The sequence below is a fragment of the Alternaria atra genome (assembly GCF_907166805.1).
Source record: "Alternaria atra isolate CS162 genome assembly, contig: 25, whole genome shotgun sequence".
Lineage (NCBI taxonomy): Eukaryota > Fungi > Ascomycota > Dothideomycetes > Pleosporales > Pleosporaceae > Alternaria > Alternaria atra.
The window spans coordinates 4,482,417-4,504,096 of record NW_025091323.1 but is presented as its reverse complement, the minus strand read 5'-3'; the positions used below and the strand labels follow the sequence as shown (position 1 = coordinate 4,504,096).

The 21,680-nt window shown below is 52.1% G+C and overlaps 9 protein-coding genes across 9 annotated transcripts; 5 read left to right on the top strand and 4 right to left on the bottom strand.

Moving 5' to 3' along the window:
• Positions 1-745: 745 nt before the first annotated feature.
• ALTATR162_LOCUS6572 (uncharacterized protein) lies at positions 746-2,890 on the top strand (the record flags this gene model as incomplete). The annotated part of the gene is made up of 2 exons (XM_043314194.1): positions 746-2,539; positions 2,594-2,890. 2 exons carry the CDS (start codon positions 746-748, stop codon positions 2,888-2,890), a joined length of 2,091 nt encoding a protein of 696 aa, XP_043170129.1.
• Positions 2,891-5,847: 2,957 nt separating this feature from the next.
• Positions 5,848-8,162, top strand: ALTATR162_LOCUS6571 (uncharacterized protein; the record flags this gene model as incomplete). The annotated part of the gene is made up of 5 exons (XM_043314193.1): positions 5,848-5,931; positions 6,114-7,276; positions 7,330-7,420; positions 7,470-7,651; positions 7,700-8,162. The coding sequence occupies 5 exons, from the start codon at positions 5,848-5,850 to the stop codon at positions 8,160-8,162; spliced, it is 1,983 nt and encodes a 660-aa protein (XP_043170128.1).
• A 1,114-nt stretch (positions 8,163-9,276) lies between these two features.
• Positions 9,277-12,263, bottom strand: ALTATR162_LOCUS6570 (uncharacterized protein; the record flags this gene model as incomplete). The annotated part of the gene is made up of 6 exons (XM_043314192.1): positions 9,277-9,297; positions 9,357-11,316; positions 11,366-11,715; positions 11,767-11,931; positions 11,993-12,057; positions 12,125-12,263. The coding sequence occupies 6 exons, from the start codon at positions 12,261-12,263 to the stop codon at positions 9,277-9,279; spliced, it is 2,700 nt and encodes an 899-aa protein (XP_043170127.1).
• A 364-nt stretch (positions 12,264-12,627) lies between these two features.
• On the top strand, positions 12,628-14,019 carry ALTATR162_LOCUS6569 (uncharacterized protein; the record flags this gene model as incomplete). Its single annotated transcript, XM_043314191.1, has 2 exons — positions 12,628-12,713; positions 12,768-14,019. 2 exons carry the CDS (start codon positions 12,628-12,630, stop codon positions 14,017-14,019), a joined length of 1,338 nt encoding a protein of 445 aa, XP_043170126.1.
• Positions 14,020-14,325: 306 nt separating this feature from the next.
• ALTATR162_LOCUS6568 (uncharacterized protein) lies at positions 14,326-14,709 on the bottom strand (the record flags this gene model as incomplete). The annotated part of the gene is made up of 1 exon (XM_043314190.1): positions 14,326-14,709. One exon carries the CDS (start codon positions 14,707-14,709, stop codon positions 14,326-14,328), a length of 384 nt encoding a protein of 127 aa, XP_043170125.1.
• A 1,186-nt stretch (positions 14,710-15,895) lies between these two features.
• ALTATR162_LOCUS6567 (uncharacterized protein) lies at positions 15,896-16,483 on the bottom strand (the record flags this gene model as incomplete). Its single annotated transcript, XM_043314189.1, has 1 exon — positions 15,896-16,483. One exon carries the CDS (start codon positions 16,481-16,483, stop codon positions 15,896-15,898), a length of 588 nt encoding a protein of 195 aa, XP_043170124.1.
• Positions 16,484-17,058: 575 nt separating this feature from the next.
• Positions 17,059-18,105, bottom strand: ALTATR162_LOCUS6566 (uncharacterized protein; the record flags this gene model as incomplete). Its single annotated transcript, XM_043314188.1, has 1 exon — positions 17,059-18,105. One exon carries the CDS (start codon positions 18,103-18,105, stop codon positions 17,059-17,061), a length of 1,047 nt encoding a protein of 348 aa, XP_043170123.1.
• A 1,319-nt stretch (positions 18,106-19,424) lies between these two features.
• On the top strand, positions 19,425-20,544 carry ALTATR162_LOCUS6565 (uncharacterized protein; the record flags this gene model as incomplete). Its single annotated transcript, XM_043314187.1, has 2 exons — positions 19,425-20,405; positions 20,455-20,544. 2 exons carry the CDS (start codon positions 19,425-19,427, stop codon positions 20,542-20,544), a joined length of 1,071 nt encoding a protein of 356 aa, XP_043170122.1.
• A 540-nt stretch (positions 20,545-21,084) lies between these two features.
• ALTATR162_LOCUS6564 (uncharacterized protein) lies at positions 21,085-21,543 on the top strand (the record flags this gene model as incomplete). The annotated part of the gene is made up of 1 exon (XM_043314186.1): positions 21,085-21,543. The coding sequence occupies one exon, from the start codon at positions 21,085-21,087 to the stop codon at positions 21,541-21,543; it is 459 nt and encodes a 152-aa protein (XP_043170121.1).
• Positions 21,544-21,680: the final 137 nt, after the last annotated feature.

Genomic DNA, 21,680 nt, shown 5'->3' with positions numbered 1-21,680 from the left:
GTCCTTCCGTCCTAATCGCTCCGACATGCGAAGCCTCCATGGGAGGATACCTAGCAAACCCCAGCACCATAGATAACAACGGCCGCAGAGAACTTGCTAGATTCACAGCCATGTGCTAGCAAGATGCAACGCCAGCTTTCCGAGCCGACTGTGCATGGCTGCTCCATCGTTGTCAACATCGGCCTGACTTTGCTCCTCTGCTGGCTCCACAACTGCATCTGCCGTCTTCGTACGAAGTCATCATGGTAGAGGGCGGCAATTTTCCCCACAAAGGCACCGAGGTGCTGGCGGGGTTCTTGGTAGACATAGCGGAAAGACAGCGAAGCTCGGGAAAGTCAGGGTCTCGCAGCCTCCGCCGGCTCTCTCAAGCAGCCCCCAGCGGAATTGATGCGGAACACATCGGCGTCCGATGGGCGTCTGACAGTCAGTGACGGCACCACTTGTGGCCACTTTTCCTACTGCCGTCTAGCGGTCAGCGATATCTGAAATCTAAACAAGAGGGCATTGCATGGTTGTTCGTTGCGCTGTCTCAACGGCTTTACTTGCGGCTCACCGGCCCCAGGTCTCGATAAGATTGAGTTGAGACGCACGGCTACTAGCCATTCCGACGCTCCGTTACGAAGCCGACATACAAATATTACCGTGTCGCTTCCAAACCCCTTCCGGACGGCAACTAACCACTGTGTCCATGTCAGCGCTGCCCCTCCACCTTCCTCTGACTCTCTGCTAACCACCGAACAGCACCATGGCACAACTCGATACCTTGGACATTATCGTCCTGGCCGCTCTCCTGGTCGGCACGGTAGCCTACTTCACCAAAGGCACCTACTGGGGCGTCTATGGGGACCCCTACGGCAGCTCCCTGGCCACGGCCAATGGCACTGCAAAGGCTGGCAAGTCGCGCAACATAATAGAGAAGATGGACGAGACGGACAAGAACTGCGTCGTCTTCTACGGTAGCCAGACAGGTACGGCTGAGGACTATGCCTCGCGTATATCCAAGGAGGGCCACTCGCGCTTCGGCCTCAAGACTATGGTGGCAGACTTGGAGGAGTACGACTTCGACAACCTCGACACCTTCCCCGAAGACAAGCTCGCCGTCTTCGTACTGGCCACCTATGGCGAGGGCGAACCCACCGACAACGCCGTCGAGTTCTACGAGTTTATTGGCTCCGAAGATATCAGCTTCTCTGAGGGTGGCAGCACCGACGACAAGCCCCTCAGCAAGCTCAACTATGTCACATTCGGTCTCGGAAACAACACCTACGAACACTACAACTCCATGGTCCGCAACGTGGACAAGTACTTGACAAGGCTCGGTGCCACCCGACTGGGTGCTGCTGGCGAGGGGGACGACGGTGCAGGCACCATGGAGGAGGATTTCCTCGCCTGGAAGGAGCCCATGTGGGCTGCTGTTGCCGAGAAAATGGGTCTGGAGGAGCGCGAGGCCATGTACGAGCCCGTCTTCGAGATCACCGAGAGGCCAGATCTCTCCGCCGAGGACGACACTGTTTACCTGGGTGAGCCAAATAAGAACCACCTTGAGGGCAACCAAAAGGGACCCTTCAACGCCAACAACCCCTTCATCGCACCCATCGTCGAGTCTGCCGAATTGTTCAACTCTCCAAACCGAAACTGTCTACACATGGAAATCAGCATCGCTGGATCCAACCTGTCGTACACCACTGGTGATCACATCGCCATCTGGCCCAACAACGCTGGCAAGGAAGTAGACAGGCTGTTCAAAATTCTCGGCAAGGAAGACCAGCGACACACAGTCATTGCAGTCAAAGGTCTCGACCCTACTGCCAAGGTCCCCTTCCCGTCACCGACTACATATGATGCCGCCGTTCGCTTCCATATTGAGATCAACGCCGCTGTGTCTCGTCAACTCGTCTCTGTCATTGCCCAGTTTGCACCCAACGACGACATCAAGGCTGAAATTGTGAAGCTGGGTAGCGACAAGGACTACTTCAAGGAACACGTTACCGACCGGAACCTCAACCTGGCACAGCTTCTCGAGATCACCGGCAAGGGCGTGACATGGGACAAGATTCCCTTTTCATTCCTCTTCGAAACCATGGTCAAGATCCAGCCTCGTTACTACTCCATCTCCTCGTCGTCTCTGGTCCAGAAGGACAAGATCTCCATCACTGCCATTGTCGAATCCATTGAGAAGCCCGGTGCACCGTACGCTCTGAAGGGTGTCACTACCAATTACCTCTTGGCCTTGAAGCAGAAGCAACACGGAGACCCCAACCCGGATCCTCACGGTCTGAACTACGCCATCACCGGCCCTCGCAACAAGTACGATGGTATACACGTCCCGGTCCACGTCCGCCACTCCAACTTCAAGCTGCCTTCGGATCCCTCCAAGCCCATCATCATGGTCGGACCCGGTACTGGTGTCGCACCGTTCCGTGGTTTCGTCCAAGAACGAGCTGCACAAGCGAAGGCTGGTCAGAACGTGGGAAAGACTATTCTGTTCTTTGGATGCAGAAAGCAGTCGGAGGATTTCATGTACGCGGATGAATGGAAGGTAAGTTGTAAAATGCCACATTCATCATTAATTCGAGGCTAACAACATATGTAGCAATACCAAGCAGACTTGGGTGACAAGTTCGAGATGCACACCGCCTTCTCGCGAGATGGCCCCAAGAAGATCTACGTACAGAACAAGCTAGAGGAAGCTGGCGAAGAAGTGAACAGACTACTCGAACAAAAGGCCTACTTCTACGTCTGTGGTGACGCCGCGCACATGGCCCGCGAGGTCAACACCCTTCTTGGAAAAATCATCTCCAAGTACAGGAACGTATCGGAGACAAAGGGCGAGGAGATTGTTAAGGCTATGAGGGCGTCGAATCAATACCAAGAAGACGTCTGGTCATGATGATCTAAGAATTGAGGAGAGGAGTCTAGAAAGAGATTTTAGAGCATGCATTTCCATGGGTAGAATGGTGTGAGCGACGGCGTTTGATCTGACGACAGCATTTTGCGTTGGATTTTACTGGCTCTGAATCTGAGGCCTGGATCACTTTACATGGCCTACGATGTGGACAAGTAGATTTGATGAACTACAAGACATTAATACCTCATGATTTGCGTCTTACTCAGGTGACTTCAATTGATCTGAGAAAGGTGTTGAGCGACACGCAGCCTAATGCTGTGATGCCCTCCTGCCGTGGTAGGCAAAACGTGCGCTAGTCCAGGGTCCCAGCCATGATTGGTGCATGCGCACGCGGTGCCTGCCGTGGGGATCGCGTCCCATAAACCTCGTCTCTTCTAAAAACATCATCGTCGTGTGCATACCAACAGCTTCGACTAATATCGCCACCTGCCGTTCCTGAGTAATGACTGCGCCGCGATAATCGACAAAGAATCTTCACGATCACAAGGTCAAGCTGCGGCCCCCAATATCTACGTCGCCTACTTGAATCGTTGCGTGGCAGGCCTTCATTGCTCAGAGGTGCAGGCACATCTCGTTGTATAGAACACTATCGTCATGCGTACGATAAGGGTTTGCACAGCAGTTCCGGCTAAGTGTTGTCTTCTGGATTGACCTGGTTGCGCATGGTATAGCGAAAATCGTCATGGCAGGATAACCACAGCCAGTCACTCACCGCCACAGTCTGAGCGTGCGACCCATTGGCTCGAAACCCTGAGGAACGCAGTATATCGAAACGCCATGGACCCTAGTGAGGTTTATACGAGATCGGGCTCCTCCTCATTTCCTCTCTGTGTCACCCACGGATGCGATTGGAATGAGCTAATCTGCCTCATCTCTTTCTCTCTGCGATCATGGTAGCGAGAAAATCCGAACTCCAGGTCTGACATTGAGCCGAGTCACATTGGGAGAGTCGTAACGAAACACCTCTTAAGCATCCCAGTACAAAAGAAAGAATTTCAAGAGGCATGCATGTGGAGGAACTGCATGCTTCTCCGGGCGCACGGCATGCACGTATCCTAAAAGGACCTTACAGGCAAGCATGCTGAGAGAGATCGGCGAATGATCGTATAATAGAACGCCACCGGGCATGGACCCTGGAGACATCGTCCATCCACTGGTTCTAGGCGCGAGCAGATATTCTCTGACTCTGCTCTATCGGTATACTGCCTTGAGACCTACAACAGCCGCATCAAGAGCCGGAAAAACGCTTGAACAGCTGCTTCGCAATATATGCGACACGGTAATCAGTGCGCTTGCGCCCACGCAACACGCGAGGAAGCGGGACATGCTTCATTCGTGAGTCTGTATCACTCCAGCATCATTTGGTCTTTGGTGGAGCACCTAAGAAGTTTGTACACAATGCAGGTTAGTACCTTCTCTCTCACTAGGTCTGAGGCCCCCAGCTCGTTCGACACCTATCCGTGGCCCATAGTTGTATTCGAGTATAATCCGAAAGATCTTTCGCACATGTCTATCTTTGATGCGCTTGTCTTGTATGAGAGAGACGTTTCTCGTATTACTCAGCGAGATTTGTCGGGCCACAGATGTCGGATATGCCCCTTGTATCTGCGTACAGTCGCAGGCAACCTTTTGTTTCAATAATGCCTCGAGGGGGACGCATATTTTATCGCCTTGCATAACAAGAATATCTCGGACGACGGCGCATCTTCAATGGCATTGGTTGGAGCTTCCCACACCCGTCTCGAAACCGCGATTCAAAGATTTACAGTCGGCAATGGCTGGACTGCGCCGGCTCGTCGCGCATTTTGCAGGCGTGCAACAGGCGAGCCGCCCCGTCAGGCTACTGTAGGTCTATTATGGGTTGGCGGCAGTTTTGCTGCAGAGCATTGTAAGAGAGTTACCCTGTTTGTGTAGCCTTACTAACCGCCGAAGAGACTGGGTGGTCTTCAAAAAGAACCCGGGCATGCCTCAAGTCCTAGAATGGGCCACTGCGTGTACCCACACGTTGATAAATGTGTGGAGGTGAGGAAACGACAGGTCGAGTCTTCATGACGGAAGCATGCGTGCCAAAGTCATCGCGACTGCACAGGTCGACGTGCTTGCATACCACCTGCACCTCAACAAACAATGTCGTTCCATTTTCAACGTCATTCTGTGAGACTGTTAGCCCTGCTGCAAGGGCGACACGGCTCCATTGGCCGTTGCCACAGTGAGAAGTTGGCTACTTCTAGTGGAAGCTAGACTCCACACGAACGCCTCATCATTTGTATGCTACACAAACTGGCCTAAGAAAGGCATGGCTGCATCGATGTATGTGTGAGGAGTACAACACTGATGCGACTTGCTATGCTTGCAGCACTCGCGATACTGTGTCCCCAGTACGCGTACTCAACACTGTACGTGCTTGGTTGCGATGGATATATAAGAGCAGCACGCCTTGCATCACCGTGAGTAGGACAGCACCATAGCTTCGCCCGGAAGCCAAGTTTGACATCACTATTTTAACAGCTCTTTCAACAATATCACTTAAGGTTCGCTGCAGCGCAATATTCGGGCAAAGAAGCAACTATAGGCAGCGTGCAAGTGTTGTCGGTGTTGTGTGCTCTCATTCATCTACTCTCCTTCGAAGCGGAGTCATTAAGAAGGTGAGTGTCTTCTCTGCTATCATGGTGGCTCTTCGCGACTTCCTTCGTCAAGATCGAGGCTGCCAGTCATTCATTGCCGATGGATTTACACCGAGACATCATCACGACTGCTCTTTCCCTATCTGCTACGCCCAGACGCCATCGCTGGGTACAACATCTCACCCGATTCCACCATTCCTCCTCTTCTCTTCTTCACTCTTCTTCACTTCTTTCTCACCAATACGCATCAGTGGCCACATTCTTTGTAGCTTTTCCCAGGTCAGTCATCCGTTGCAATCCTATCCCATCACTGTCATGCAGCATACCGATACTGACACTCGGCAGCTTTGGAGTCACTACCAATCCCGCACATTGCAAAAGTTTGACATTTACGATCCAGTAAGTCCCTTTCACCTTCACCATCCCATCTTTTTTCCCCATTGCCCGCCCTGTTACCGCCGAAGTCATCTCCCGCGTTGGCTGGCAAAGCCTGCTTTCCTCGTCCTCATCGATCACCGAGCAAATCCGCTAGGCCACACCCCAGCCTCCCCACAATGGAAAAAGGCTAATCTTTCGAGCAGAGCAACGTTCTTCTCTGCATCTCAGTCTGCCCGCCAAGCTCGTTGTTAAGATCCTTCGCCGCAGTTGTCTTCAGGCTCGCATCCTTCGGTCTGTCTACCCTTCTCGCAGCCGCAGGTTCCATTTCCGGTTACCCTACCGGTCTTTCCACTCGTCTTTTGATCAGCGTCACCTCCGAGCTCACTACGATGTCTACCAACGGTCGTCAGCAGAACTACGCGCCGCCCAACGCGGGATACAAGGGACAACACATGCTCAACAACTACAACCAGCACGGCCAAGGTCATGGGTCCGCCCAATACCTCCCTCGAGGTCTGCCCATGTCTCCCCACGGTGATAATGGTATGCAAGGTCTGACGAGCAACATGGCAGCTCTCAACATGCACGCCTCGTATGGTTCATCCGCTACCTCCAAGTCTGCTAGCTCTGCACTGTCAGGGGGTTCATCCGACTACGGCAACATCCCCCTTTCCAATGGTCAGGGACTTTGGGTTCCCAACCAGCAAGTCCTCGGATCCATGTACCAGATGATTCCTGGTGCTCAACAGCAGACTGCCATGGCGGCCTCTTCCAGCATGTACAATCACACCGGTGCTTACGTTCCACAGGCAGCTTACCAGTATGGCCAAACTGTCATCGACAACAGTGCTATGCCACCAGCATGGGCTGCTCGCATGTCCTCCGCCGAGATGCCATCGCTCATGACGCCTCGTCGTGACTCAATCTCCTCCAACGAGAACGATAACCCAGGCACACCTTATGGCAGTGGTGGTATGTATCATCGCTATGGTAACAACACTGCTATCATGGATCGTTCGCCAAACGCTCTCTACTCCAGCAGTGCTACCCCTTCGCCATCTCAGCTGGCCCATCCCTACCAGGTCATGGCGCCCATTCCGAAGCAGCAGATCATGCCTACGTTGCCTCCCAATCTACTGGCATTAGTGCACCAGGAGCCCCCCATTCCGCGGGCCATTCCTGCTCCTAGCTCCCCGCACAAGCCACTCGACCGTAGCCTGGAGAACAAGACTGGTGAGACCAACGTTTACATCCGAGGCCTGCTTCCTGAGACCACCGACGAGATTCTTCACTTGTGGGGCAAGCGTTTTGGAGACATTCAGAGCTCCAAGTCCATCATCGACCTGAAGACCAATCTTTGCAAGGGGTAAGAGGTTTCTCAGTCATCTCATCGTCCCAATCACTGATGATCCTTCGCAGTTTCGGCTTCATCAAGTACCACAACTTCGAAGACGCTGAGGACTGTATCCGCGGTTTTCACTACCTCGGATACGAAGTCAGCTTTGCTCGGGTATGTTACATCACACTGTCGCACAACGACCTCCACTGATACTTTCTAGGAGTCATTCTACTCCAAGCTCAAGAAGTTCGCCGACGAGTGCAACACCAATCTTTACGTATCCAACATCCCCAAGAACATGAACGAGCATGAACTCGCCTCCATCTTCGCACCTCACAAGGTCTGCTCGAGCAGGATCCTCCGGGACTCTTCCGGTACTGGCCGCGGTGTCGGCTTTGCTCGGTAAGTCACCATTGTGTTGGCGCTTTAAACATCGCTGACCATCTATAGCTTCGAGTCTCGCGACATTTGTGACGAGGTCATCAAGGAGTTCAATAACACACCCGTGTCCAAACCCGGCGGCGAGGAGCATCTCATTCAGATCCGCTTCTCCGATACACATGAGCAGAAGATGCTGAAGCAACAGACCGCAGCTGGTCGTGTCTTCCGTGCTGCGGAGTACGAGGTCGGTGTTGCCCAGGCTAGGGCACTGGGCACGCCCGAGCGCTACCTCTCCGTCTCCCCGATACCTGCAGGTCACGCCAATGAGTTTGAGATGTTCATGCGCGGCCAGCGTCAGCCATGGTCGCCACCAGTGCCATCGACCCTTGGCTCTACCCGCTCATGCTACATACCACATGGCGGACCGATTAAGAGTGACGACGGCGTCTCTGAGGACGGTGTCGTCATTAAGACTAACCCTGCCACTCCCGTCAAGGCTGACAAGTCCGCTTCACCGAGTCGTACCGACTAAGCACGCACCGCCTTTTTCGAGTCGATCGTCAATATACTTTTCGTGTAAGCACTATTCTTCGGCATCATCCAGCCACATCTTCTTGGAGACCTCTTTTGGCATCGATCATATACCACGAGCATACTCTACAAAGACCGCACTATATCAACATGCCACAGCACGACACTTTTGTCGTTCCTTTTTGTCGCTCGCTCTGATGTTCATGCTCACGTCGTTGGGCCCCTAATACTTTGTTCTTGGCACCGGCACCTTGAACATATCCTTCCCATCGACACTCCAGTCTCACGTTTTCCTTTCACCTAATATACTTGGGCGGCTTCTTTCAAATTTTGGAAGTATTTGTTAGCATCTGGGCAAGCCAGCGAACCAAAAGGATGTTAGTGCGTTATTCAATGTATCTCTTTGTCATCGATGGCAAGGGCAGGTTTCAGCAGTGGTGGCTAGGTCTATGGTCGGATTTATCGTAGCTTTGATAGTTCGTCGTATGATAGATCTTCTTCCGGCTCGTCTTTGTATTGCTGGTGCTTGGTCTTCGATGTTTGTTCTCTTGTGACACCTCCAATGTTTTCTCTTCGCCTCCTTGCTAAGGGATCTGGAGCGTTTGGTTGTAGGCTACACTCACATTAATTCTCCAGCTTCTCAAAATGAGGCTATGGAAGAGCACCTAGTCTAGCGGTGAGACAATCCGCGACCACATCTTTCCTAGCCCTCCTAGTACTTGACCGTACTGCTCTGCGGAGGATAGCCTACAGTTTCTCTGGGCACACTGATCTTCCTTTGTTGCCTCTCTGCTTTCTGATATGGTGGAGAGAAGGTCATAAGCGCGTGCGACTTACGATGCAGGTCTATCTCGCACTCAACTACTGTTGCAGACATGACATATGAGCTACTAAATAGAGCAAGGATTTGTATCAATACTTTCATTTCAGTTCGTTGCTCTTGCACATCTATATATACAACGGTGTGCCCCTCGGACTTGTCATTGTGTCAGTGCAAGAGCTGCGGCAGGGACCGTAATGCTATTAGAATGCCAAAATGCTGGTGCAGGCCCTCTCTATGCTCTGCGAGGTGTCCTGGACACCTCTTCCTGCTTTCCGCCTTTTACCGGGATCGCTCAGTCTTCCCACTCTGGGTTCTGCAGATGGCATTATTAGTATGGCTACTCTGGATCATTAAGAAGTTGGACTATCGTACCTTTCGCAGAATGACTACACCCTCCAGCACGTTGGTAAGGCTGAGATACTTTTCGTCTTCCAACTCGGCTCGCTCACCGTGCGCCAGCAATACAGGCGTGCTCTGTGTTTGCCATCCGGTGATGGTCTTGGGCCTACCAGCTTGACCAACGATATCTACCGCCTGACCAACACGGACGTTGACTGTCAGTGGCTTGAGGTCCTCGTCAAGTGTGATGAGGAAGCGCGGCGACATGGCTGTAGCGAGGTAGTAGAGGAGATAATGTGAGTCACCAGCGACAAATGACTTGGCGTCGATGAGGGAAACGAGGACAGTGAGAAGACCCGAAGCCGCCACGCGAGACAGTACCTGACGGTCGGTGTGGAACGGGTTGAGGGATAGCGTGCCCTTGCCTGCGTGTAGCAGACCCTGTGCTATGCGTACCATGAAAAGGGCGTTGGGGTCACGGTGGTAGTAGCTGGCCAATTGTCGGAGGAGTTGTGCAAGACGGGCGTTGTTGGTACCAGCACCGCAGAGACCCATGGCGAAGATGGCGTTGATGGCGACATCGTTGTCATTGTCGTGGGAGTAACGCGAAAGAGTGTCGTAAACCTTCATTTGAGGATTGCTAGGACTGATGAGACCCAAAGCGAGAGGCACAGCCTTGCGGATGTTAGCCTCGCCGTAGTGCATCAGGTGGCCGAGAGTGCGGAGGATCATTTCTTGGCCAACATCCTCGCCCATGGCGACTAATGATAGACCAATAACAGCGTAGGACTGTAGTAGCTCGTCACCCTTCTTCTCCTCGTTTTCGTCCTCGATGTGCTCGTTGCAGATATGGAGCAGTTGCTGGATTTTCAGCACAGCGCCCGTACCTGCCCACGCGCATACTTCGGTGAGTACTGAGGCAGACTTGGCCATGGGGTGGTCGAGTGCCTTTAGAGTCTCCAAAATGACATCAACCTCTTCTTGCTGGCCGAAGAAAAGTAGCGCAAGACCAAGAGCCATGAACCGAGTCCATTTGTCCTTGAGCTGCTTCGTCCGGTCCTCGTCCAAGAGGGTGTTCATCAAGGCATCAGTGACATCTCCGTTGGCTGAACCAACAAAGATCATACCAAGCGACAGCGCTGCCATGGCAGAGAGCTGCATGTCGAGGCTGGTGTCGGTAACGATGGGCAGAAGGATATCCAGAAGGTCTTCCTTATTCGACCCCGCATAGGCAAGACCGAGACCCATGATGGAAGCGAGGCGAATATTCTTGTTCTTAGAGTTGATATTGTCCTCGTCACCCAGGAGGGCCATGGCGGGATCTGAGTCCATGCGCACACCCGAGTTGAAGATACCGGTAGCAAGCATGGCACCGGCCTTGACCATGTCGTCCTCGACGTGTGTGTAGGGATCGACCTTATCGAGACCCTCTTCTACGTCCCAGAGCATGAGCATACCCAGAGATGCGGTTGTTGAGAGCATGCCCTCTTCCTTGGTCTTCCATACCCAGCTGCTCTTTGTGTTCTCGTTAAGCATGAGCTTATCATTTGCGTAACCTGTGTTGACAAAGGCGTTGACAAAGGCAGAGGCAAGGTTGTGTCTGGCAGAATCGGTGTTGGTGAGTCCGGCAGTCCTGCTGCTCTCAAGATGTGTCTTATAGATATCGTCAGGGGTCTTGGGGTCGAGAATGTTAAGCTCCTTGCCCAGCGCCTTGAAATGATCGGGTAGTCGTGTGTTGTTGATGCACTCCTGGAGCTCGGCATCATCGTCTTCCGAGACATCGAGCCATATCCGCTGTCGGCCACAGAGGTAGGCCATTTGTCTTCGGATCGACTTGTCCTTGGTAGCGTTGAAGGCTTCGTGGATGAGATCGGTCTCGTGTAATCGTATGGCAATGACGATTGCCTGTGTGTACTGCTTGTATTTGGCGTAGATTCGGTAGGTAGTGCGGAGGAACTTGTCGTTGTCTGGGTAGGTGAGTAGGGGTACGTTGCTACTCAGGTTAGTAGCGCTCCTGTAGGTGAATTGCAACAATAACCTACCTGACCATGTATAGAGCCACTCTCGAGTATGTGTTCTCGTCAATGTATTGCTCAATCTGATCGATCATCTCCAGCTCAGACAGGATATCAACGGCATCTGCCTCTGCGTTGTGCTTGAGGAAGAAGGGCACGAGGTTCGAGGCAAGGTCGGTGACATCGTCGGTGGATTTCTCGTCGTTGAGGCGGTTCTGGTACTCTGTGCCAATTTCCAGCGCAAGGTGGCGCATGTACTCGTGGCCCCAGGAGCCGAGATCTGTTGAGGGCGCCTCAAGGCGGTACTTGAGGCAGTCCAAGCGGTCCTCGTCGGAATACGTCATTCCCAGAACGGACATCATGTCGGCGAGCGAACGCTGCTGCTGTTAGCATTCCTACGTCTTGCCGATCTCGCCATATCTACACACCTTGTTCTCGCCTGCTGGCCATGACGCGTAGGCCTTCTCGAGGGCCTCGTAGTGTGGTCGGAGGAACTTGAGCGGCTTAGGCACGGCCGTCATGGAACTCGTCGATGTTTTGATGAATTCCTTGATCTGTTCGAGCGCGGGCTTGTAGAGGCTGGTATCGGAACCCTAGTAAACACACCAGGTCAGCGCATGTTGCGGGGGGGCAGCAATCATCATAGCAACCTACCAGTATCCGTTCTGCCAGCATATCAAGGTCGCTCTTTAGCTGCTGGTCTTCTTCGCTGAGCTCCTCTGTGGTTTGTCATCAGTCCAAGTCCATGACGATAGCCATTACAGCTGTCCGATGGATAAAACATACCGCCAGTTGTCGCAACACCGCCTTTTTTGTCCTCAACATCTGGCTTTGCATCCTTGCTCTTATCCGCATCGTTGTTCACTGGCGCCTTGCCCTTGCCCTTGTCGGCAGCCGTGGGCTTCTTCTCGTCGTCCTTCGCCATGTTGATATGTAGCTTAGGGCAAGCGGCGAAGTGTGTGTAGGGATGAAGCGGCGTGGATAGCGACGGTGAGAGGGAACTTGTGGTGCTATGAGATGTAGATGCGCCGCTCAAATGGGTCAGAGGAGCGAGAGACAAGTCAAGTGGGGAGTGGTAATAGGCGGATTGATGTCGATGAGGCAGCTCTTGCTTCGCGTACACCACTTCCGCCGCGCTAGGGCCAAGCACCGTCCGCCGATGATGAGCAGCGCCGCCGCCGCCGCTCAGGCCTTCGAGAAACCTCCAAAATTATTATCGCCGCACCCAAACCCCGGCACATACGCCAGAACACACCCGGGAGGCTTTCGGAGTCGCACATACTTTCACCATGAAGCTGAACGTCAAGAACATCCGCTATCTGGCCGCAGATGACTGGCGGGTTCTCACTGCGGTATGCGCCCGCACTGTCTTTTCGTACGTAGTGGGGGACTAACGCTGATGAAGACCATGACAGACAGAGATGGGCAGTCGGAACCATGAAGTCGTACCAACCCCCCTGATTGCCCAGATCGCTGCCCTCCGCTCAGGCACTGGCGTTCACAGGTGCATCTCCAACCTCGCAAAAATCGGTCTCATCGCCAAAGTCCGCAATGCCAAATACGACGGATACCGACTCACATACGGCGGGCTCGACTACCTTGCCCTACACACCCACCAGAAGGCGTCGACAGTCTACTCGGTCGGCAATCAGATCGGCATAGGAAAAGAGTCGGACATCATAGTCTGCGCCGACGAGACGGGCAAGCAGCTGGTTCTCAAGATTCATCGTCTGGGTCGCATATCTTTCCGCACCGTCAAGGCGAACCGTGACTATCTCCGCAACCGTCAGGGCGGATCATGGATGTACATGTCGCGCCTCGCTGCTCTCAAGGAGTTCGAGTTCATGAAGGCTCTACGGGCAGAAGGCTTCCCGGTGCCCGAACCGGTTGGCCAGAACAGGCATACCGTCATCATGAGCCTAATCGATGGCTTCCCTCTTCGTCAAATCTCCAAAGTCGGTGATCCGCAAGAACTCTACGCCGAACTGCTCGCCCTCATTGTCCGACTCGCGCAGTATGGTCTCATCCACGGTGACTTCAACGAGTTCAACATCATGATTGAAGAGAAAACGGAAAAGGACGGCAGCTTGTCACTGGTACCCACCCTTATCGATTTTCCACAAATGGTCTCCATCGATCATGCCAATGCCGAATACTACTTTGACCGCGATGTTGCTTGTGTGAAGCGCTTTTTCGACCGCCGATTCGGTTTCAAAAGCGACGAACCAGGTCCTTTCTTCAAGGATGCCACAAAGAAGCTTGTTAAGAGGTTGGATGTTGAAGTGCAAGCTTCCGGATTTAGCAAGAAGATGGCGAAAGAACTTGAACTGTATATGAAGGAGCATGGCATTGACGGCGATGCTGGAGACGTTGCCGCAGGAGTGGATGGAGAAGAGGGAGAAGAGGGTGACGACGATGACGAGGCAGGTGTCGAGGATGACGAATTTGGGGATGAAGAAGACGGTGGTGTCTCCCTTGAGGGTGGCCCGGTAGGCGACGAGATGTCTGCTTCTGGCGATACAACAACGGATGGACAGCCAAGCCTCACCTCACAAATGACTATACTCGAGATCCGGGACAACGATCCACTGCCGGACCTCAAGGACATCAAGCCGCCTCAACCGTCTGAGCCCACCATGACCACCAAGGCTGCCAAGAAGAAAGCCGGGTGGGCCATCTAGGCCCGCGAACTGCATCTTGTTTCCATCCCGTTTCTGCGATACCCTGATCCCACCACTACCTTTCGGCTACTTTTTTACGTCAAGGTGGGCCAAAAGTTCATAGATTTTAGATGTTAATCACATCACGATTACCATGTCCATACGAACTCGTTTCTTACAAGTGTTAATCCTAAACACTATGAAATATCCTCCAGATATACACTGTTGCTTTTGTTAAACTTGCAATGTATACCTCAGGGCACATGTTTAGTGATAAGTACAGTTCCCACCCACGATGGGCCTACCCGGTCGAAGCTATACCCAGATCTATACTCGAGCCTCACCCAAGCCATCTTCATCCCAACTTCCGACCCTCCTTTTACCAGCACCATCATTGTTATGCCCCTGTTTCGCACGTCCAAGACGTACAAAGCGCCCAACAAAGCGGAAATCCGGCTCCACAAACCCATCTCGCATAAGCAAAGCCCGAATCTCTCCAGCCAGCTGATTGCCATTCAGGTGTTCAATGTCAATCTCTACTTCACCGTTTTCAAGTTCTCGTAGACACGATACGTTGATATATTCTGGAAGCATGTTACGCTCGGTTTTGACGCCAGCCCATTTGTGTTGGTGCCGTAGAAAGCGCGATATCGAGCTGTTGATGGTGGCGAAGACGATGCTGTTTCGGGGTGCGTGGAGGAAGTGTTGCATGGTGAGTGATAGTTGTCACCTTTAAATCTGTGGCTGTGGAGGGTTAGGAGTAGGTTGAATGGTGCTGCGAGTGAAAGGATAGGTAAGAATAGGTGCAATTCCATGGGGTCTTGGTAAGTTCACAGTCGAAGATCATAATCATAAAGTACAATGTAGGATTTTTTGAAATTCACCCAGTCAATGGATACGCACGCTCCTCGATCCCGAGAGCTCCACCTTTTCTGCGCATTTAGGCGACCGGTGTGAATGTTCGGAATCCATGACAAAGAGCAGCCTCACAGTGTAGGAATCCAGTCACGAGGAACGAGTCCTTGCTACCTCTTCATGTGCACCATAAGACTATGAAGCCAAGCTCTGCAGACCGTTCCTCTATACCAACAGCTTCCCAGCAACCTCAACAGCCAAAATCCCGCAAATGAAGACCATGATAACCATAGTCGCAATCCCATCTTATTACCGAACCGATTCCTACGTCTTCATCTATAAGGATTCTCGGAATGAGCGGCCCACAACAACAGCACGATATATAGTCCTCACGCCAGCTTCCACAGAAACACTCACAATACGTAACACGGCCATAGCCAAAGACGTCGCCGCTTGGGGCTGGCATATATACAACACCCACCCTTCTGCTGCCAATATGGAAAAGTGGTTTGAGAAATACGAAGCCGCAGCCAAGAAGAATACGTGGGACGAAGACATCTGGAGGATCTGGCAGAGGGAACATGGGGTTAGGATTGCGGAGGCTGATGCTAGACGCAAAGGGAAGGAAGAGAGCGACAAGGGTAAGATGGCGGGAGTGAAGCATGGTGTCAAGAAGGCGGGTGTGTTGTTTTGCAAATTTACAATTACGCTTGATTATGATGAGCGGCGGTTGAGACAGGAGGAGGCGGGGAAGGAAGAGGAGCGGAGGTGCAAGTTGGTAGATGAACAGCTCGTGAGGAGGCCTATGGATTTACCTGACGATCCTTTTGCGGATCCTCATACGGAGTGATGATGCGGAGGATGAGGATTTCAAGACTGGCAATCTGAGAGGTGGCGAAGGTGGGGATGCAAAGACGACCGCAGCGTCTGATACAGGGGTGCTGACAAGACACTCGTGGTTGTTGGGAGGCTGAGTATCGCTCATTCCACTAGATATGTATATCTGCTTGACATTATCATAGCTTCTATTCTCCATCTCCATCTAAACACCTTCATTTCCATCCCCCGTTTTCTCACTCTTCTCACTCCTAGCCCTCTTCATCTCCTCCACCCCCTTGGTCAAATCTCTATGCACAACCCTAACTTCCCACTCATCATTCTCACTCCACTGTACTTTTCCCAACTGCTCTGCAAAGGCCACACTCCTATGATGCCCACTCCCACATAGACATCCCACCCTTACTATCGCTGTTTCGCCTTCCCTACTAGCTCTTACATCTTTAACTTCCATGAGTCTTCGGATATCGTCTTCAGCGCGGGTTAAGATATCGCTGAAGGAGTCGCGGCACATGAGCTCGTCTTGGAGTGTCGAGTCGAGTCCGGTGCATGTTTTCCGTGTTTGGCGCGATGGGTTTTGCGTCATGCGGCAGTCGTATTCTAGATCTGGTTTTGGGGATGGAGGTGTGAAACGGTCGTAGGATGTTATTTCGAGTATTGGTCGTTGTTGTTGATGAGTTTGAGCAGCTTCTGAGTCTTGGTTTTCCTTTTTGGTAGACGAGAGTTCATCCTCGGTTGGTGGGACAAGTCGTGTGGTTTTGATCTTGGAAGCCATGTCTGATAGTACGCTCATTGTGTTGATGATAGTCTGGCCGTAGATGACGGTGAAATTCGAGTGCGTTTAGCGTCGTTGGTGAAATTTGTATAGAATACGAAGGCTTTCGCAAGGATGATTGAGTGTGTCGAGAGTTCATCATGTCCAAAAAGATGCCATGGCTCCGGCTTTGTGTCTTTTTTCTTATGACGCTCATTTGGGTAAGAGGTTGCATGCCCACTGTGGATAACTTCAGGGTCTTTGAAAACTCCATTGGTGCACGAACATGACGTTGGGCGTTTGTGGATCCACGGGCGCATCCGCGGGTACCAAGCAAGATGCGTCATCTCTAATTACAACCGCAGCAAGTGTCGCGATGGTCCATTGCCACTGTGCCAACTTCTATTGGCTAGTATCTCTTCTAAAGACATTATAGGTCATCTGCTCATTCCAATTAAGAGTATGTCTTCCAGAAACGAAGAAGCGGGTTGTTACTGCATTTGGTGAGAGCATGTAGCAGAATGCAGGAAGACGCGGGCCCTTCACAAGTGAACGCAAAATATCTGGGTGTTTGGCTCTATTCATACGATGCATTCCAGACGCTGATTGTAACGTCAAAAATCAAATATCCTACTCACTCGATCTTGTTGCTGCTTCACCAACTTGTTTCCTTTGTACGACCCGGATCCCCTAAGCTTCTCTCCAATGTTGCTTCCAATGTTACGCAGTGTGCTTCGCAAGGCGGCCCGTCGCGAATATCTCGGCGCATTGCGTTCCTGCAATGTCGTCATCTGGGACGGACTGTCATTGAGCGATGCATGCGACTGTTCTGCACCATGGAATTTGATCCAGTTGTGTCCAATGACTTCCTCCTCGGAAGGACGCTTTGTCAACTGCGGCTTGTTCTGTCGAGGAGCTGTCTCAGGGACCTCTTCGACTCCAGCTTCGGCAGGAAGATTCGTGTCGAGCTGTTCGTAAAAAAGAGGAGCGCACGGGGTGTCATCATCATGGTCTGCCGCGGAACATGGAAGAAGCTCAGATTTGCCAGGGGCTTCCGGTTGATATTGTGCGGTAGTGGAAGAATACGGATTGACAGGCGGAACATATGGCGACGATAGTGGCTCATCATTGAAAGGCGTTCTGACTTCTGGTGGATCGGCTGCTGCTTTGTAGAACAACCTCTTCGTGATACCAGAGGGTGTTCGCATGTCCGCCAGCGAGTCTATGCGTGGGTCATACGAGATAATCTCGACGCCGCAAGACTGAGCAACGGGCGTCGATGCGTACCGATAAACTCTTCTTCCTCCTGATGCGTCTACGTGGTACTCGCCGTAATATACCTCGACAGGCATATCAATGGATGCAGGCGCGGTGAGTGTGAAATTTACAGATGTCCTCGAGGTCGGCAAAGGCGAAGGCGGTGGCGCGAGAGAAAAGGGTACGGTGGTATTGAGGGTGGAGCTCGAGGCGTTTGCGTTGAGTAGTCTCGGAGGCGATGACATCGCATCGTCAGCTGCCACCATTAGGTATGGGTCTTGCTCGATAACAAGCGTCTCACTCGATGGTTCTGCAAGTGTATTTGGCATCGGATTTACAGGATCCAAATCCTCGAAGTATGAATTCGACTCCGCCTTGTCGACTAGGCTCGAAAGTTTGGGCATGTTTGGGCTGATGAGATAGCGACCTGTAATAGTTTTGTGATAGAGAGAGACGCGGATATTGATGCGATTACCGTAAAGGCTAAAGAATGTATGAGTGGTATAGTGAGCTACTCGTGAAGTGTGTTGTTGGTGCGCGAGGAGAAGAAATGAACCGTTCTATTGACTATCCATCTTAGCAAGGCCCGATGACGGGAAGGTAAGAGCGTACCATGAATGGTATCCGCTAGATATTCAATAGCAACCACACCTGACCACCGACGGCTTCGTAGCTGCTCATATGAAGGACTCAGTGATGAAGGAGGTGCTTGCCGAGTGGAACCAGTACCTGCTAGAGCTCACCTTCCTCACGCTCCCTGATGTCAGACAATACACTTTGGTCTATGTCATGCTCCGTCAACTTTTTCTACTGTTTCTTCAGTTGATATGGCTGCGTTCTCCATCGGAGAGTCAATCTTTTCCCTTGGTTTTCTTTGCCGCTCAAGCGCCTCAACCCAGTAAGCCTCAAGTTGCTCACGACGCCTGTCAGCCAAGCAGCGCTCATCCTCTTCTGCCCGGAACGCCTTGCAGACTACATCGTGAAACGGTCGTGACTCACAGTCCCACTTGAATAGTTTTAGGCAGTCGATGTAGATCCTCGGATCGTTGGTAATGTAGGGCTGCGGGACTTCAGGCACGTAAATGATGTAAGGCATTGTATCTTTGGGTTGTAGTAGTAGTTGCTGTAGTCATGGATAGATGTGCAAGTGAGATTTTATGCGCTCTCTCGGCTGCTGGTAAGTGATCACAAGCCAATAGTGATTAGTGTTTTGGTAGGAAGAGAGTATAAACAGCGAGAATCAAGGGGATCTGGAAGTACGTGTTGGCCTTCAATGAGTCTGACCTTTCCAGTAATTCTGTGCAGTCACGGTTCGCGGTGAGTGAGATAGGCCAGCTTATTGCGGTATAGCAGATTGTAACCATGGTAAAGCCTGAATGCGGTCCAACGAGCGCATTCTCCACAACAATTCAAGCGATAGATGGAGCGTTTGATGACGACCAAAGCAGTGGAGTGGTAGGTGGTCCAAACAGATGTCTGGCGGTTCGTGAGCTCCATTACAGCAACACATAGTGAAAGTGGATGTGAAAAGTCAAAGCAGGATGAGCAGTTTGCTACCACGGTCGCTGTGACGAATAGTTTGGCGCGTTGAAGTGTGAACGCCTGGGGGAAAGGTGATGATGAGGTTAACGCTCCGATCTTGGCGAATGACTCAATCGCGAACCACCCCTCCAAAATATCCAAAAGTTGACGGAACACCGACACGCCGCAATCAACCGTCAAGATGAGCACCGAATCAGGAGTCAAAACACAGTCGACCTTTGATATAGTAGCGACATATCGCCGCATCCTCAAAGATGACCCGGAACTCACCATGCCCGTCGCGGCCATTGAGGCGCTCGTAGAAGCCATCGCACAGAGCTCCGTCTCCACCGTCGCCGAGACGCTCGACCTACTCGAACGCCATACGGCCGCCCTGAAGGCTTCAATTGCGAACCCAATCTCTCTTTCCGCCGGCACAGATCTCTTCCAGCGCTACCTCATCACAACGCTCAACCGCCCCGCGAGCCTGAACCTGGGCCCAGACGACGACTTCCGCGCGATACGGAACCACCTACTCTCCAATGGCAAGCTGTTTGTGGATCGGGCCAAACAGAGCCGGGAGAAGATAGCGAGCTTCGGCAAGCACTTCATCCGCGACGGGGGTACTGTGCTCACAAATGGTGGATCGCGAGTAGTGGGTGCGCTCTTGAGAAGGGCAGCCGAGTCAAGCACTCTCCGCTTCAAGGTCATATATGTCCTACCCTCGTCAAGCTCCTCGGACGCGAAAGAGGGCCTTCAGACGGTCGCCGATCTGCGAGAGCACAACGTTCCAGTAGCCACGATTCCAGACTCGGCCGTCGCATACTCACTAGGCAAGGTCGATATGGTCATCGTGGGAGCCGAAGGCGTCGTAGAGAATGGTGGTATCATCTCGCGCATGGGCACCTACCAGCTGGGTGTACTAGCTAAGAGCAAAGGAAAGCCTTTTTACGTGGTTGCCGAGAGCCACAAGTTTGTCAGGCTCTATCCCCTCAGCCAGTTCGATCTGCCTATTGAGCAAAAGGTGCTAGACTTCAAGGTCGCAGAGGAACACAAGGAAGAACACAAGACCAAGAGCGATGAAGAGCAACGGAACGTCTTCGACGAAGCCATTGCAGACATGACTGCGAAACAAGCGTCGACAGTCGCTCCACTCGACGCTCACGACGCCGTTGACTTTACGGTATGTTCTACCCATTGCGCCTAGGATATCATTCGCTAATCTGAACTAGCCTCCCGATCTGATCTCTGGCATCATTACCGAGTCCGGCGTTCTCACCCCGTCTGCCGTCTCAGAGGAGCTGATCAAGATATGGTTTTGAGCCCTCCCTGAGCATGACCTCCCACCCCACACCAGAATCTTTGCCTTACCACAAACCACACGATGGGCATACAGCTTTGTGGAGTGTATTCACATCAGCGATAGGAACTTCGTGGAAGGCGAACCTGTGACTCCGCAACCTTCACGCCTACGCCGCAGCCGGCGCAGCACGTCTCCAGACTGGGACACATATGCCGCAAGCTATTGTGCGTATGAAAAACTCGCTTGATAGCGCTTCCAATTCGGCTATGTGGCCAGAAATGACTGGAATACGAGGGAACGATTAAAGATAAGGACCAACTACAGTGTGGTACTGCGCTGGCGATGCCGGCATATGATACCCGATAGATCTATTCAATGGCAACATTTCCTGGCCCTCCTGAATCTTCAAGGAGCTGGCCTTTTTGTAACAAGAGAATGATTAACGTGAAGTATCCGAACGTATTGACAACAACAGCAACTTTGTTCGACGATGAGTACGCTTACAAAGTCTCACGACCTTTACTCTATCATCTCCAGTATACAACACATGTAGAAGAAGATGTTGTACCTGATCAAGCCACCAGCACACTCTATCGACGCCTGCAATCCGCTTTTGACCTATACGCTCGCTGACTCCACCCCCTCCGAGCTCTCCAAAATCAGAGATCTTCAAACCTGGGGCTGGGATGTCTCCGTGCACCTCCAAGATGACGCGGAATATCTCGACGCTATAGAGGAGACGGAGAAAGCAATAAAGAAGAGACGGCGCATGACGCAGATGGTATATGGTGATATGGTGGGGGATGGTCCCAGGTTGACTTTTGACGAGGTTTGGGAGAGGGAGGCGACTAAAACGTTGACGCAGGGGCTACATGGAATTCAGGAGAACGAGGAGGAAGTCAGTGATGAAGCTAGCATCATGTCTCAAATGACACAGCAGAGAGCTTGGGTGCGTTGGGCTGATGAAGAGATTGAGCTGGACAAGGAGAAATCTAACGTAAGCAACCCCCAGGCATGAAGCTAAAAGGGGTATGGCACAAACATGCAACTGATAAACTCAGACAGCTAAGTCGAGCGGTCAATAAGTGGTCCCACCTACCATCTAGCTCAAGTTCAGAAGCCTGTGCGAACGCAAGCGAGTACGTGTACCGAGGG